The sequence below is a fragment of the Pipistrellus kuhlii genome, unplaced genomic scaffold (genome assembly GCF_014108245.1).
Source record: "Pipistrellus kuhlii isolate mPipKuh1 unplaced genomic scaffold, mPipKuh1.p scaffold_m20_p_3, whole genome shotgun sequence".
Taxonomy (NCBI): Eukaryota; Metazoa; Chordata; class Mammalia; order Chiroptera; family Vespertilionidae; genus Pipistrellus; species Pipistrellus kuhlii.
The window spans coordinates 166959635-166977753 of record NW_023425529.1 but is presented as its reverse complement, the minus strand read 5'-3'; the positions used below and the strand labels follow the sequence as shown (position 1 = coordinate 166977753).

Sequence of the window (18119 nt, the reverse complement as noted above, 5' to 3'; positions counted from 1 at the left end):
TTTTCATGATGATTAGTGATGCTGATCACCTTTTCATATATCTGATGACCACATTGTCTTCCTTTGAGAAATGTCTCTTCAAGTCCTTTGCTATTTTAATATCTCATTATTTATTTTTGCTATTGACTTGTATGATTAACATATATTTTAGAGATACATAATTTGTAAATATTTTCTCTTATGCTATATATATTTTTTATTGATTAAGGTATTACATATGTGTTCTTATTGCTTCATTGCCTGCCCCACAATCATGCCCTCACCCCCCTGATGTCTGTGTTCTGACTGCACTGAACCCCAGTTCTAGGCCAGACCCTGGAGACCCAGGCTCATACAGAGGGAGCCTGGACTGTAAGGCGGAAACCCAGGGGAGCTGCGTAATATATGTCCACTAACATATATTTCAGAGATACATGATGTGTAAATGTTTCCTATTATGCTATACTTTTTTATTGATTAAGGTATTACATATGTGTCCTTATTGCCCCATTTATCCCCACCCCCTAATCATGCCCTCACCCCCCTGGTGTCTGTGTCTATTGGTTAGGCTTATATGCATGCATACAAGTCCTTTGGTTGATCTCTTCCCCTTACCCCTACATTCCCTCTGAGGTTTGACAGTCTGATAGATGCTTCTCTCTCTGGATCTGTTTTTGTTCATCAGTTTATGTTGTTCATTATATTCCACCAATGAGTGAAATCCTGTGATATTTATCTTTCTCTGACTGTCTTATTTCACTTAGCATAACACTCTCCAGTTCTATCCATGCTGTTACAAATGGTAAGAATTCCTTCTTTTTTTACAGCAGCTTAGTATTCCATTGTGTAGATGTACCACAGTTTTTAAACCCACTCATCTGCTGATAGGCACTTTTGTTGTTTCCAAATCTTAGTTATGGTAAATTGTACTGCTATGAACATAGGTACTCATATATCCTTTCTGATTGGTGTTTCTGGTTTCTTGGGATACATTTCTAAAAGTGGGATCACTGGATCAAATGGGAGTTCTATTTTTTGTTTTTGGATGAAACTGCATATTTTTCTCCATGTAGGCTGCATTAGTTTGCATTCCCACCAGCAGTGCACTAGGGTTCCTTTTTCTTCGAATCCTTGCCAGCACTTGTCATTTGTTGATTTGTTGATGATAGCCATTCTGACAGGTGTGATATGGTACTACATTGTGTTTTGATTTGCATCTCTTGGATGATTAGTGACTTTGAACATGTTTTCACAAGTCTCTTGGCCTTCCTTATATCTTCTTTCAAAACTTATCTATTTAGTTTTCTCTTTCCTTCTCATTGTAGAATTTCCAGTCAGTCGACTTTCCTGTAGTTCTGGGTAATATCCATTTTGTATTTTAGTTGTATTTTATTGAAATTGTTGTGTAATGCTGCAGTTAGGTGTTTACCTATGCCCATCTTGGATTCAACCCCAGTTATAGGCCTGACCCTGGGGACCCAAGCTCATACAGAGGGAGCCTGGGCTGTAAGGCAGAATCTCAGGGGAGCTGCAAAAGGCAGTCCTGGAGGTGCGCACATTATGCACAGAGGACGGACTGTTGACTCTGCTGCTAGATTGCCCTAGCAGAAAGGAGACAAAAGCTCCGGACTGTGCTGAGCCCCAGTTCTGACTGCACTGAACCCAAATTCTAGGACAGACCCTGGAGACCCAGGCTCATACAGAGGGAGCCTGGGCTGTAAGGCAGAAACCCAGGGGAGCTGTGAAAGGAAGTCCCGGAGGTGTGCACATTGCATGCAGAGAATGGACAGCTGACTGTGCTGCTGGATTGCCCTAGCAGGAAGGAAACAAAAGCTCCAGACTACTCTGAACCCTACTTCCAACTCCACTTGCAACTTCACTGAACCCCAGTTCTGGGCTCATAGTGGAGAGCCTAGACTGTTTGGTAGTGAGTGAAATTCGAGGACACCTTTCTCTCAGAGGTGCTTTCAGCGAGTACCAAAGGACACTGAGGAACACTGAGACTCAGGAGCCTCGTAGGGCGAGGCTGACGGAACCCAAGGTTGTAGGCTCCACCCTGAAACTCTGCCCCATCCAAGCTGAACACAGAGACTTTTAAGGCTACCAACTCAGGGAAGCTGTGAAAATGCCGAGACCCGGAAACAGAACACAGACGAAAGAAATGACAGAGGACAAAAAGCGACTGGATATAGATTTCAAAACCACGCTTATAAGGTTTTTCAAGAATTTCCTAGAAAAGGCCGATAAAATAAACAAGACCTATGAGGATATGAAAAGGGATCAACTAAGAATAATAAAGGAGAAATAAAGAATACATTGTCTGAAATAAAAAAATATTATACAGAGTCCTAAAAACAGAATGGAAGATCGCAAGAATCAAGTGAAAGATTTGGAACATGAAGAGCCAGAAGACACTCCTCTGCAGAAGCAAGAAGACAAGAGAATCCAGAAAGTTGAAGATAATGTAAGAAACCTCTGGGACAACTTCAAGCAAACCAACAAAAGAATTATGGGGGTCCCAGAAGAAGAGAGAGAGCAAGATACCAAAAACATACTGAAAGAAATAGTGACAGAAAACTTCCCCCACCTGTTGAAAGAAATTGACTTACAAGTCCAGGAAGCGCACAAAACCCCAAACAAAAGGAATCCAAAGAGGACCACACCAAGACACATCATACTTAAAATTCCAAGAACAAAAGACAAAGAGAGAATATTAAAAGCAGCAAGTTACCTATAAAGGAGCACCCATAAGATTGACAGCTGATTTCTCAACAGAAACCATGAAGGCCAGACGGGAATGGAAAGAAATATTCAAGGACCTACAGCCAAAAATACTCTACCCAGTAAAGCTATCACTCATAATTGAAGGCCAGATAAAGAGCTTCACTAATAAAAAAAAAACCTAAAGGAATTCATCACCGCCAAACCAAAATTATATGAATTGCTGAAGGGGGTTCTTTCTGAAGAGAAAGAAAATAAAGATAAAAATTATGAATAACAAATACGTAACTATCAACAAGCGAATCTAAAAACCAAGGGAATTAAAAAAAATCTGATGAACATTATTAACTGGTGAATATAATGGAATCAGGGTATGAAAGGGGAGTGAACTGACGATTCTTGGGAGTTGGGGGTGTGGGAAGAGACTGAACATAAACTGTGCACCTATGGATGAATACAATGGGGAGTGGGGAAAGGGCAGAGGGTGGAGTGGGAACCTGGTGGAGGGGAGTAATGGAGGGGGAAAAATGAGGAACATTTGTAATAATATGAACAATAAAATTTTATTTAAAAAAAGTATTTAGATTCATTGCCCATTTTTTGATTGGGTTGTTTATATTCTTTTTGTTAAGTTGTATGAGTTCCCTGTAAATGTTGGAGATTAAGCCCTTATCAGAGATAACATGGGCAAATCTGTTCTTTCATGTTGTGGGCTTTATTGTTTTGTTGATGGTTTTTTTTACTGTGCAAAAGCTTTATATTTTGATGTAGTCCCATTTGTTTATTTTCTCTTTAGCTTGTCTTGCCTTAGGATCTGTGTCAGTAAAGATATTGCTACAATGTATGTCTGAGATTTTGTTGCATCTTATGTTTTCTTTTACCTGTATTCTTTCCATTGCTGGGAAATGTTTTTAGTTGAATGCAGCCTCACTTGTCTATTTTTGGTTTGTAAAAAATTATTGCCTGGACTGCTGTCCAAGAGCTTTTTTTATTTATTTTTATTTTTTTAAATATATTTTATTGATTTTTTTTTGCCCCCCTCCCTCCCTCCCTCCCACACATCCCCTCCCTCCCCAGAGTTTTGTGTCCATTGGTTGTACTTATATGCATGTATAAAAGTCCTTCGGTTGATCTATAATCTCCCCCAGATCTTCCTCCCCTCCCCACTGTAATTTGACAGTCTACTTCTTGATATACTGTCTCTATATCTATCTTTTGGTTCATCAGTTTATAATGCTCTTTATTATCCACAAATGAGTGAGGTCATGTGGTGTTTCTCTTTCATTGATTGGCTTATTTCACTCAGCATGATGTTCTCCAATTCCATCCAGGTTGCTGCAAATGATGAGAATTCCTTCTTTTTTATGGCAGCATAGTATTCCATTTTGTAGATGTACCATGGTTTTTGGATCCAATCATCTGCTGACAGGCACCTAGGCTGTTTCCAAATTCTGGCTATTGTAGATTGTGCTGCTATGAACATAGGGGTGCATATATCCTTTCTGATTGGTGTTTCTAGTTTCTTGGGATATATTCCTAGAAGTGGGATTACTGGGTCAAATGGGAGTTCCATTTTCAGTTTTTTGAGGAAACTCCACACTGTTCTCCACAGTGGTTGCACCAGTCTACATTCCCACCAGCAGTGCACGAGGGTTCCTTTTTCTCCACAACCTCGCCAACACTTCTCGTTTGTTGATTTGTTGATGTTGGCCGTTCTGACAGGTGTGAGATGGTACCGCATTGTTGTTTTGATTTGTATCTCTCGGATAATTAGTGACTTTGAGCATGTTTTCATGTGCCTTTTGGCCTTCCTTCTGTCTTCTTTTGAAAATGTTCTATTTAGGTCCGTTGCCCATTTTTTAATTGGATTATTTATCTTCCTTTTATTTAGTTGTATAAGCTGTTTGTAGATGTTGGAGATTAAACCTTTATCAGTGGTATCATTTGCAAATATGTTCTCCCACACCGTGGGCTTTCTTGTTGTTTTGTTGATGGTTTCTTTTGCTGTAAAAAAGCTTTTTATTTTGATGTAGTCCCATTTGTTTATTTTCTCTTTAGCTTCCATTGCCCTAGGGGTAGAATCAGTGAAGAAGTTCTTTTGGCATACGTCTGAGATTTTGCTGCCTGTGGATGCTTCTAGTATTTTTTATGGTTTCCCTTCTTATGTTTAAGTCCTGTATCCATTTTGAGTTTATTTTTGTGAATGGTGTAAGTTGGTGATCTAGTTTCATTCTTTTGCATGTGTCTGTCCAATTTTCCCAACACCATTTATTGAAGAAACTGTCTTGACTCCATTGTATATTCGTGCCTTTGTCAAATATTAATTGAGCATAGTGATTTGGGTTGATATCTGGGTTCTCGATTCGATTCCATTGATCTATATGTCTGTTCTTGTGCCAGTACCAGGCTGTTTTGAGAACAGTAGCTTTGTAATATAGTTTGAAGTCTGGTATTGAGATCCCTCCTACTTTACTCTTCTTTCTCAGGATTGCTGTGGCTATTCGGGGTCTTTTATTGTTCCAAATGAACTTTTGGAGAGTTCTTTCTAGGTCGGTGAAATATGCTGTTGGTATTTTAATGGGGAGTGCATTTAACCTGTAGATTGCTTTAGGAAGTATGGACATTTTGATGATGTTGATCCTACCAATCCATGAACATGGTATGTTCTTCCATCTCCTTACATCTTCCTCTATCTCTTTTTTCAGTGTCGTGTAGTTTTCCGCATATAGGTCCTTTACTTCCTTAGTTAAATTTATTCCTAGGTATCTTAATTTTTTTGGTGCGATGGTAAATGGAATTGCTTTTTTAGTCTCTGTTTCTGCAGTTTCTCTGTTGGTGTATAGAAAAGCCATGGATTTCTTGGCATTAATTTTGTATCCTGCTACATTGCCAAATTCATTTATTAAGTCAATTAGTTTTTTAATGGAGTCTTTTGGGTTTTTTATGTACAATATTATGTCATCTGCAAATAAGGATAACTTTACTTCTTCTTTTCCAATTTGGATGCCTTTTATTTCCTCCTCTTGTCTAATTGCAATGGCTAGTACTTCCAGTACTATGTCAAACAGGAGTGGCGACAGTGGGCATCCCTGTCTTGTTCCTGTTCGTAGAGGGAATGGTTTTAGTTTTTGCCCATTGAGTATAATGTTGGTTGTGGGTTTATCATATATAGCTTTTATTATGTTGAGGTATGATCCTTATACTCCCACCTTGGTAAGAGTTTCTATCAGAAAAGGGTGTTGGATTTTATCAAATGCTTTTTCTGCATCAATTGATATGACTATATGATTTTTATCTTTCAATTTGTTTATGTGATGTATGAGGTTTATTGATTTGTGGATATTGTACCATCCTTGCATTCCTGGAATAAATCCTACTTGGTCGTGGTGTATGATCTTTGTGATGTTCTTCTGGAGTCGATTTGCTAGAATTTTGTTGAGGATTTTGGCATCTATGTTCATGAGGGATATTGGCCTGTAATTCTCTTTCATTGAGTTATCTTTATCTGGTTTTGGTATTAGGGTGATGCTGGCTTCATAGAAGGAGTTTGGAAGTGTTCCTTCCTCTTGGATTTTTTGGAATAGTCTGAGGAGGATAGTTTTTAGTTCTTCCTTGAATGTTTGGTAAAACTCTCCTGTGAAGCCATCTGGCCCTGGGCTTTTGTTTGCTGAAAGGTTTTTGATGACTGTTTCAATTTCTTCCCAAGTCACTGGTTTATTGAGATTTTTAGATTCTTCCTGATTGAGTTTTGGAAGATTATATTTTTCTAGGAATATGTCCATTTCCTCCAGGTTGTTCAGTTTGTTGGAGTAGAGTTGTTCATAGTATTTTGTAACAATCCGTTGTATTTCGGTGGGGTCTGTTGTTATTTCACCTCTTTCATTTCTGATTTTGTTTATTTGGGTCCTCTCTCTTTGTTTCTTGGTTAGCCTGGCTAGAGGTCCATCTATCTTGTTTATCCTTTCAAAGAACCAGCTCTTGGTTTTGTTGATCTTATGTATTGTTTCTTTGGTCTCTATGTCGTTATCTGTTCTCTGATTTTTGTTATTTCCTTCCTTCTACTTACACTGGGCTTTTCTTGTTGCTCTTTTTCTAACTCTTTGAGTTGTAGAGTTAGATCATTTGTTACACTTTTTTCTAGTTTTTTGCAATAGGCTTGTAAGGATATGAACTTCCCTCTCAAAACTGCTTTTGCTGTGTGCCATAGATTTTGGATTGTTGTGTTTTCATTCTCATTTGTTTCCAGGATGTTTTTAACTTCTTCCTTGATTTCTCTGGTAACCCAGTCCTTGTTTAATAGCATGCTGTTAGTCTCCATGTGTTTGATTTCTTTGGATTATTTTTATTGTAGTTAATTTCCAGTTTTATGCCATTATGGTCTGAGAAGATGCTTGATATGATTTCTATCTTCTTGAATTTGAAGATTCTTTGCCTATGTCCCAAAATGTGGTCTATCTTTGAGAATGTCCCATGTGCATTTGAGAAGAATGTATATTCTGTGGCTTTGGGGTGGAATGTTCTGAAGATGTCAATTAATTCCATCTGGTCTAGTGAGTCATTTAGGATTGATATTTCTTTGCTGATTTTTTGTTTAGATGATTTGTCGAAGGGTGACAGTGGGGTATTAAAATCTCCTACTATGATTGTATTGCTGTTAATCTCTCCCTTAATGTCCTCCAGCAATTTTTTTTATGTATTTGGGTGCTCCCGTATTGGGTGCATATATATTTACCAGGGTTATTTCTTCATGTTTGATTGCTCCCTTTAGTATTATGAAGTGGCCTTCATTGTCTCTTGTTATGTCCTTCACTCTGAGATCTAATTTGTCAGATATAAGTATTGCTACCCCGGCTTTCTTTTCATTTCCATTTGCCTGGAAAACCTTTTTTCATCCCTTCACCCTCAGTCTGTGTGCATCTCTTTTTCTGAGGTGGGTTTCTTGTTGACAACAGATGTATGGGTCTTGTTTTCTTATCCAATCTGTTACCCTATGTCTTTTGATTGGAGCATTTAAACCATTTACATTTAATGTTATTAATGATAGGTACTCATTTGAAGCCATTTTTATTCTATACCCCTGTGTTCCTTCTTTGCTTCCTATTTCTTTATTTTTACAGTAGACCCTTTAGCATTTCTTGCATTGCTGGTTTGGTGGAGATAAATTCCTTTAGTCTTTTTTTGTCTGTGAAGCTCCTGATTTCCCCTTCTATTTTGATTGATAGTCTTGCTGGGTACAGTATTCTTGGATTCAGACCCTTTCTTTGCATGACTTTGTATATTTCCTCCCATTCCCTTCTGGCCTGATAAGTTTCTGTTGAGAAATCAGTTGTTAGTCTGATTGGGGTTCCTTTATATGTAACTTTCTGTCTCTCTCTGGCTGCTTTTAAGATTCTAACTTTGTCATTGGTGTTTGCCAATTTAATTATAATATATCTTGGTGTTGGTCTTCTGGGATCCATTTTGCTTGGGACTCTGCGAGCATCTTGGATTTGTGTGGGTTTTTTCTTCTCTATCTCAGGAAAATTTTCTGTCATTATTTCTTGAAATACGTTTTCCATATCTACCTCGGTTTTCTTTCCTTCTGGAACCCCTATTATTCGAATATTGTTTTGTTTTGCATTGTCCCAAAGCTCCCGTAGGCTCTCCTCCTGCTTTTTAATTTTTTTTTCTAGAAGCTGCTCTAATTGGGTATTTTTTTCCATCTTGTCTTCTAGCTCACTGATGCGATCCTCTGCTTCTTCTAGTCTGCTCTTGATGCTTTCTATTGAGTTCTTCATAGTAGCGATGTCGTTTTTCATTTCATCTTGAGTCATCTTCATTTCCTCTTGGGTCTTACTCATATTGTCAAATTTGTCTTCCATTCTTTTTAGCCATCTTAAGATCGTTACTCTGAATTCTTGCTCTGGTAGGTTTCTTACCTCTATATCGTTTACTTCCTTTTCTGGTGAAGCCTGCTTTTCTTTCATATGCGGGCTGTTTTTTGGTCTCCCCATGATCTAGGATGTCTGGTTGTGTAGTTCTCTCTCTCCTGCTTTGATTTAAAGGCACAAAATACAACACAACCAGGTACAACACACAAGGCACTGAATAGAAATGTGTTTGCGATTTTAATAACCACCAATAAGGGTGACTAGAACCCAGCTAACAAAAACATACAATCAAACAAAAAGCATAGGCAAATCAATCTTATAAAAGAAAAGCATACAACTTCAGTAAAGTTAACATTCAACATACAACTTCAAAGAGTTAGAGAGAAAGACTGTTGTTTTTTTTTTGTTCGTTTTGTTTTGTTTTTAGGACAACTGCGAGGAAGGTGTGAATGGGTTTGGAGCAGGTAGTTGGAAATTAGATATATACAAGTAGGGTGAAATTTTAGGAGGGGGTAGACAGAAGGAATGGGGGAAATCTAGAGCAGGAAAGGGTTAAGATAAACAGGGTATCAAAGGAAAAGATTGGAAAGAGGGTGAAGGCATAAAGGTAGGGTTGAGATAGAATAAAGCGTTGGAGAAAGAAGGATAGATAAAGACTGTAGAACAGTAATCCTGAAATTAAAAAAAAAATATATATATATATATATAATCAAATGAAATAAAAATAATAAAAATAAACAAAAGAAAATAAGATGAAAAAGGTAAATTAGTAGTAGTAATAATGTTGATTACATATACAGTGTAATAATTATCAAGATAAAATCAAGTGAGGAAAAAGAAAAAAAATAGTTTCTTGAGTAAACGTTGCAAATAATGAAAACAAAAATTTAAAAATTTAAAAAAATAATAATAAAATTTAAAAAATTTAATTAAAATTTGCAGTAATGAAGGTCATTCGCTTCCTCTATTGTTATGATCCAGTCCTGATTTTTAGGCAGGTTTTGCTTTGTTTTTATTACACTAGAGTCAATTTGTGAATTAGCCTCTGGGGGCAGTGTTTCTAGGTTGACTTCCAGACTCTGAACCTCTCCAGCTTTTTTTTTTTTTTTTTTGTCTTCTCTGAAGCTGGAACTACTGAGGGGGGTAGGGGGTAGGTCCGAGCAACTGGAATCTCCCGCAACTCTCCGATATCCCTCTGAGCCGGATCCAAATGTGTTGCTCTTTAGATATCTCCCCTGTTAGGAGCCCTGTCCTCTTTCAAGGGTGACAACAGCCCAACAGCGGGGGCTTCTACTTGTAATCACCGCCCTTGTCCTCCAGCTTCCGAGCTCGCTCTGTGCGCGCAGGCTTTTTGTTTTCGCCGCGAGGGCTCTCCACCCTCTCCCCGCGAAATCTGACCTTTTTGCTGAGCAGTGGGGCAATCCTGTGAGGGCAGGTGTTCTCACCGCCTGGGATCCGCGTTCTGGGGGTCACAGATGCTTGGTGGTCGCTGAGGCTGTGGATATTCAGGCCTCTGACACGATCCTATCTACCTCTCAAAATGGCGAGGTTTCACTGTCCAAGCTGGTAGGTAGCTCCGGGCAGGGACACAGCCCTCGTGGGTGCTTCCCTGTGAGGGGCACCTCTGTCAGCAGCCCCCCAGCAGTTTCTTCTGGTGTTCACTGTCCCCCAGCTTGCCGATAAACACTCACAGCACAAGACCCTCAGTTGCTCTCTCTTTCTGCTTTGGGAGAGGGCTCAGAATCCGTCCATCTATTCTTCCGCCATCTTACCTCCTCCAGGAGCTTTTTTTCTTATGTTTTCTTCTAGGACTTTTATTGTTACAAGTCTTAATATTTAAGTCTTTCTTACCCCCACCTTTATTGAGATATAATTGACATATAACATTGTATAAGTTTAGTTTACAATGTGTTGATCTGATTCTCAGATATTATAAAGTGATTAGCTCCATAACATTTAGATAATATTTTTCATCATGTCACATAATTACCAAGCCTTTTGTTGTGTGGTGAGAATATTTAAGATTTGATCTCTTAGCAACCTTCAAGTATGTAAGATACTTTCTAGTATATAATTGTAAGTACATAATACACCTAAATGGCATACATTAGATTTTTCAGAACTTAGTCATCTTATAATGAAGTTTGTGCCTTTGATGGCCATGAAGAAGGTGAGAGAGAGAGAGAGAGAGAGAGAGAGAGAGAGAGGCCATGCACAGGCTGTATTTAGGAGGCAATGTCAATAAAAGTTGGATTACATAGTAGAGGTAGGAAATGAGGGATAAAGTAAATAAAGGATGATCCCTAAGTGTTAGCCTGAATATTTGGTTGCCTAAATGGCTTCATAAACTGAAACAAGTTTAGGGGTAAAACAGAATTTGGTTTTAGGATATGTTCACTTGTAAATGCCTATTAGTCATGAGATGAGGTGAGTCAGATGTTAGGTTATGTTCAGTATTTTATTGTACCTCATACCTATACTAATAAAAGAGAAATATGTAAATTGACTGTAACGTCGCAATGCCCACAGCCAATCAGGACTGAGTATGCAAATTAACCCAACAAAAATGGCAGCACCTCCTGGCCACTCCAGGGCTCTGGGCAGCACACCTCCTCAGGGCCTCACTGCTGCACTCCACACCTGTCAACCATCCTTGCAGCCTCCCTGTGGTAGCCTCCAGCTTCAGAGGCAACCTTCCTGTGCCTGAGGTCATAGCTCCCAGGGTCTGTCATCTCCCTCTACCTCACCCCGCCCTGCTGCTCTGGTAAGCAAAACCCTAGTGTTAGAGCAGCCCCACAGGCACAGATGTATGTGGGAGCTTGCTTGGTGTACAGTTAGTACTCCCCAGGAACCCCAGGCCAGCCAAAGTGAGATGGTGGCGGCTGTGATGGCAGTGGCAGGCAGCTCAGCTTTGTTTTGAATAGATGAAAGAGGCCACCTACACAGTAACCCAAATTATCAAATCTCCCTCCTCCCTATCTCGTCAAATCAAGAGGGGAGGGGCGATGGGCATGGAGGGAGGGCGGGAAGGTAGAAAGTGGAGGGCAGAGGAGGAAGAGAATGAGAAAGGGAGCCAGTTGCATCCCACTTTCACAATGGGAAAGTGAAATTCACTAGTGCACTCAACCTCTTCAATCCTCCCAGCCTGCCTCATTCCCCCACCTCTTGCCCTCCACAGCTCCCCGGGAATGCCAGTGCCGCACAGAGGAATTCTCCCGAGAAGGAGGGCGAGGAGGAAGCAACACTGGAGTGTGCAGGGTTTGCCACTACCGTCTCTGCTGCACAGGCTGCCAGAGCGAGCCCACTGGGTGCTGAAAGCCAGGGGAAGAAAGCCCTATTTTTGTACAAATCTTTGTGCATTGGGCTTCTAGTTCTTTGATAATAGAGTGCAGAGAATCTAATTATATTATTTGAAATATCAAAGGGCAAATTCTTTTACTCAGTAGACTTGGTCAGTATGGTGGACTTAAGGGAATATTTAACATGTGATTTCACATTTGCAAAGTGCTGCTCTTCCGGTGTTTTCATCTGATGAAAACTCAGACTGATCTGAGACAAAGTCCCTAACTAATGAGCAGCTTTGAAGGGGAAGTTAATAATATGGTTCATTGGTACTTTTAAGTGCAATAGATGGACTAATAAGAATTGGGCCAGATGAAAAACATCACTTTTAACAGAATTCATCTGATTTCTCTGTGACTAACATATTTTTTTATAGTTTCTCTCCAAACTGGGCTGAATTACTCAATTTCTGAATTTCCCTGGATATTATCATGATGTTTAACAATTTCTGCATTGACATTCCTAACCTGGCATCTCAGAGTCACAATTGAACTTATTAAACAATAGAGACCCAGTGTATGAAATTCCTGCATGGGGGAGGGGTCCCTCACCCTGGCCTGCACCCTCTCACAATCCAGGACTGCTGGCTCTTAACTGCTTGCCTGCCTGCCTGCTTAATATGTGTCATAGAAACCGGTTGTACAGGTCATTCTGAAATAATGAATGCTTAGGCATATATATATATATATATATATATATATATATATATATATATAATTCTAAAAAATAATATTGCCTGTCTTTATGGTATATATACAATGGACCAATGTTTAAAAATGGTGGAAAGATATTGAGTTAGGAGAAGATAAAACATTAAGAAAATAGTGGGGGGAAATGTAAATCATGGAAAGGGCAGGTAAACAGGAGAAACCTCTTAAATATATATATATACATATATATATATATATATATATATATATATATATATATATATATATATATATATAATTGATTTTTTACAGAGAGGAAAGGAAAGGGATAGAGAGTTAGAAACATCAATGAGAGAGAAACATTGATCAGCTGCCTCCTGCACAATTCCACTGGAGATGTGCCTGCAACCAAGGTACATGCTCTTGACTGGAATCGAACCCAGAACTTTTCAGTCCACTGGCCGACGCTCTATCCATTGAGCCAAACCAGTTTCGGCAGGAGAAACCTCTTGATCTTAAAAATAGAGAAGGATTAGCTGAGAACTAACAGTGACTAAATAAGCATTGTCTTAATCCTCATAACAATCTACTGAGGTAGACATTATTATCTGCTTTGTGGATGAAGCAGTTATGCTTAGTGAGACTCATCTTAGAGTAGGTAACTGGGCTGTGCAGAATTCTAAAATGGCCCCCAGACTCTCCTGCTATACATGCTTTGGATAGTACCATTTGAATTTGTGCAGAAACAGTGAACATATGATGGGATATCATCCTTGTGATTACATTATATAGTGACTAAGGAGTTTTGAAGATGTGTGTAAGGTCCACCATCAGTTAACTTTGATTGAATTGAGATTATTCTGAGTGGGTCTGACTTAATTATGTGAGCACTTAAAAGATGGGAGATGGCAGATTCTCTTGCTGGCTTGGAAAAAATAAGCTGCATTTTTGTGTTATATTTTTTAAAATTGATTTCAAGGAGGGAGGGAGGAAGGGAGGGATGGAGAGAGAGAGGAACATCAATGATGAGAATCATGATCAGATGCCTCCTGTATGCCCTACACTGGGGATCGAGCCCACTACCCGGGCATGTGACCTGACATAATTGAATCATGACCTCATGATTCATAGGTTGATGCTCAACCACTGAACAATGGTGGTTGGGCTAAGCTGCCATGTTTTGAAAGGACATGTGACTGAGACCTGGGGGAAATTCCTAGGAGCCAAGATCAACTCTTGGCAGATAGTAAGAAAATGAAGCTATTAATTCCAACAACAACGGAAACAAGAAAAAACAACAACCCTGAATTCCACCAATAATCAGTGAGCTCACAGGAAGACTTTAGCCTCAGCGGATAACTTCTAATAAGACCTTGAGTTAGAGAAATCACTTCTGCCTTGCTGCACGTCTGACTTCTAAAAACTGACATTATAAATGGGTTGTAAGCTACCAATATTTTGGTAGTCTTTTGCAAAACAATAAAAAACTAATATAGTAACAAAGTAAAAAAATAGTTAAATATAAAGATTGGCAATTTTGGTCCTTTTTAAAAGACTTCTTGAAGATACAATGAGGTTTATTCAATGAGATTACATTATAGACCTGGCTTTTTACTCAAAATCTAGGAGAACAAGTATAATTTTCTTGTGTTATCTTTTTATTGCTCTCTCTCACAGACCATGGTTTACACTTCTGTGATTCTTCTTACCCCTTATATCTTTTGTGATGAAAAGAACAGAAAATGAAGCGAAAGGAGGAATAACATGACCATTACCCTTTCACTTTAATTTTTCTATTTTTCAACAACCTCATTGGGAACATTTTTTGAATTAAATAATAAAGGAAAAGGAGAAATAATATCTTGAGGCAAAGAAGATGAAAAAGAAAGGGAATTTTAATCCAAATATATTTTAAACATTGACAGGTTCACAAAATGCTCCATTTGCCTGCTATGAAGAAATACAATCTCAAATTGATAGGTTTGGGAACTGCGGTAAGGAAAAAGGCCAATATAAATTCTGCCAATGGAGGTATGCTATGCAAATATTAAATATAATTTTGTTCAATAAGATTTTGTCTTTAGTTTTTTAAAAATTGATTTTTGGGAGAGAGAGAAAGAGGGAGACAAACATTAATGCGAGAGAGAAACATTGATCGGTTGCCTCCATACATGCCTTGATTGGGGAATGTGCCCTGATCAGGAAACGCACCCACAGCCTTTTTGTGTACAGGATGATGCTCCAACCAACTGAGTCACACTGGCCAGAACTAGTTTTTCTTTCTATGTGTCATTCATGCCAGTGGTTTCAAGTATGACATGTGTATGGGAATGAATCTCAGGTCAAAATCTTTGCTCTGACATCTTTCTTGTGCTACAAGCTTAAATTTACATCCAGTTGTAAGCACATGTAGATGACCATAGGCTCCTAAATCCAATAAGTAATTGAAACTAATATCTATTGCACCTTTCCTTTCTGAGCCTGCTCATTTTTCTTTATAAAAATACTGTTCTCATTCATTTAATTGCTTGCCTAAGTTGAAGACTGCCCAGTGTCTTTAAAATGACGTTCATTTTTGGTTAATCTCCTCCCACCCACCCAACCCTTCTTCCATCTGAGATTCATCAGTTTGTTCCGTGCTTCTATGTCTCTGGATCTGTTTTGTTCATCAGTTTATTTTGTTCATTAGATCATATGTATGAGTGAGATCATGTATATGCATGTATGTATAACCCACGAGCATATAGACAGTAGTGTGGTGCAGACCTTGGAAGTGGGGGAGGCGTGGATTGCAGGTGCAAGTTGGAAAAAGTTCATTGGGGGAGGAGGGAGACATTTGTACTTTAGTAGTAAAGGTAAATTAATAAAATAAATCTTTTCCTGCATCTGAAGAGCCAGCTCTTTGACATATTGGTCATCAATTTGTTTTAATAAACATTTATTAATAACCTATGTGCTGGATACTGGGCTAGATACTAGTTAGAAAATGACACATGGCCCTTGTGCTTATGGAATTTGTAGGCAAGTAAATATATTATGTAGTTTTATATTTCCTTGATTTGCTTATGCTTTTACTTTTGTTTAGAAATGCCTTACTCTGTTAAAATCCTACTAACTTGTAAGCTTTGACTCAGATGGCTTGTTCTCTTTGAAGTAATATAGCAGTCAGGAATGTAATTTAGCAGTCAGGAATGTGTCCTCACCTTAAATATCTCTAAGAATTTGTTAATTTCATTTTTTTAAACAAACAAACAATTATCCTTTTTAAAAATTGAATTTATTGGGGTGAAATTGGTCCACCAAATCATTCAGGTTTCAAATGAACAACTCAACAAAACATGACATTTAAGGGTATGAGTCTATTTTGTGTATCATAAGATCCTATAAAGTGCTTGCATGAATTGATTACTTGACAATAAGATATAAATCCGCACAGTGAATAAAAGGCCATTAGTAGCATTGGAAGGTAATCAACAGCTTTATACTTTTTTACTTTAAGTGTTAGTGTTAAAGCATTACGTTTTTCCTAAACATGTTGCCATATATTATGAACCATTATTTATATTTTTTTCATAGAAAGCAAATCTGAAGCATTTTCAAGAAATGCCTAATATATAATAATAATAATAATATAATGTTATTATATTTGTAGGAATCTTATATGTGGAAGATTAATTTGTACCTACCCTACTCGAACTCCATACATTCAAAAAGATGTTGCTGTGCTTTACGCTTATGTACGAAATGTTATATGTATAACTTTAGACTACAGTCTTCATGGCTCAGTGGTAGATCCACTGGTGGTCAATGATGGTTCTGAATGTGATACTGAGAGAGTAAGTGATCTAAAATTTATTTTAAAAATTAAATTAAATTTATTGCTTTAACACATTTTCAGTATCAAATTTTAAATTTATTTGTAGTGCTATATAACCTTAAATATTTGGAGAAAGAGAAAATAAGCTTTAGTAAGGCTCCAGATATTAAGAGGGAAATGGAACAGTTTGATCCTTTTCAGAATTTGAATGTTGTGAACAAGGAAAATACCAACTATTTTAGGATTGGGGTGGGGAGGGGAGAGATTTTGGAAATACATTGTAGTTAAGTATTCTCTAGCATGGAAATTCACTTTTCTTCTTGTAAAAAGTAGTATGTGGAAAGTAATAAAAGTAAAACTGGGTAATATGTGTCTCTTTGTGGGCCAGGAGATAAGATCACAAGTTAATTTTCATACTGCATAGAATCAACTATTCACTTCTTATGTTTTGACATCTTGCTAGTTGCTTAACCAGTTGAGATACTACAACTATATGTAAAGTGGGCATAATGATAGCTTTTACTCTGTGGGGTTAATGAGAAGATTAAATTAGATAACAGTGTAAAGGGATTAGCACATTGTAAGAGTTAAATACAGGTTGGCTATTATTATGTATTGTTATTATAAGTCATTATTTCTGAGGCCGACACAAATCTGGAGAAAACATAGAGGGAATAAATTCACTGCAAAGTTTCATTTTATTCCTGACCAGATCTTTGCCAGGCTGCTGCTTCCTGCCTAGGAGTCACGAATACCTTCTCAAAGGAGGGCTGTGACCGGGAGCTTGGTAGATATAGTTAGGCCATGAAGCCAAAACAAGTAAAAATAAAATAGTTCTCCATGCTTCTGCTTTTATTTTGTTCATCAGTTTATTTTTTTAAATTAGATTCCACATATAAGTGAGAGCATATGGTATTTGTCTTTCTTTAAATGGCTTATTTCACTTAGCATAATAATCTCCAGTTTCATCTATGCTGTTGCAAAAGGTAGGAATTCCTTCTTTTTTACACCTGCATAGTATTCTATTGTGTAAATGTACCACCTTTTTTATCCACTCATATACTGATGTGCACTTAGAGAAACTTCTAATAGGGTCATATGCCTTATAAAGGGGGGAGGGAATCCAGATTTTATTATATTAATATTTCTGCAGCTCAGAAAATTAAAAATGGCCATGGAGCCAAAACAATGTTATATATTATAGGATCCTTTTCAGAATTTCAATGTTTCAGTGATCCCACTTCTAAGAATGTAGCCTAAGAAGCCAAAAACACCAATCAGAAAGAATATATGCACCCCTATGTTCATAGCAGTGTAATTTATAATAGGTAAGATTTGGAAACAGCCCACGTGCCCATACCATATGATCTCACTTATATGAGGAATCTGTGTGAACAAAATAGAAACAGAGATATGGATACATGGAATAGATTGACAGCTAAGAGGGGTTGTGAAGAGGGGGGTACGAAAGGGGATTGGAAGGAAGAAGGTAAAGAGATTAGCCAAAGAACATAAATGCATAACCAATAGATTCAGACAACATCATGGTGATGGCCAAATGGAAGGAGGGTGTGGAGGCTGGGTGGAGGTGGGGGAAGGGGTGAGAGGATGGGGAGAGCTATAATAGTGTCAACAATAAAAATAAGAATTAAAGTGAGTATCAACAATACAAATAAGTTAAAAAATAATTAAAATTGTTATCATAATTCTCTGCAGAGTAGAGCTACAAAATGATTTGTG

General features: G+C 38.0%; 1 protein-coding gene across 1 annotated transcript in view; it reads left to right on the top strand.

The window, feature by feature from the left end:
* Positions 1-18119, top strand: part of ADAM32 (ADAM metallopeptidase domain 32) — a 91783-nt gene that overhangs the window by 50968 nt on the left and 22696 nt on the right. Inside the window, exons 13-14 of the mRNA XM_045587784.1 lie at positions 14488-14593; positions 16215-16398. Coding sequence (XP_045443740.1) covers positions 14488-14593; positions 16215-16398 — 290 coding nt within the window. The remainder of the gene's footprint in view (positions 1-14487; positions 14594-16214; positions 16399-18119) is intronic.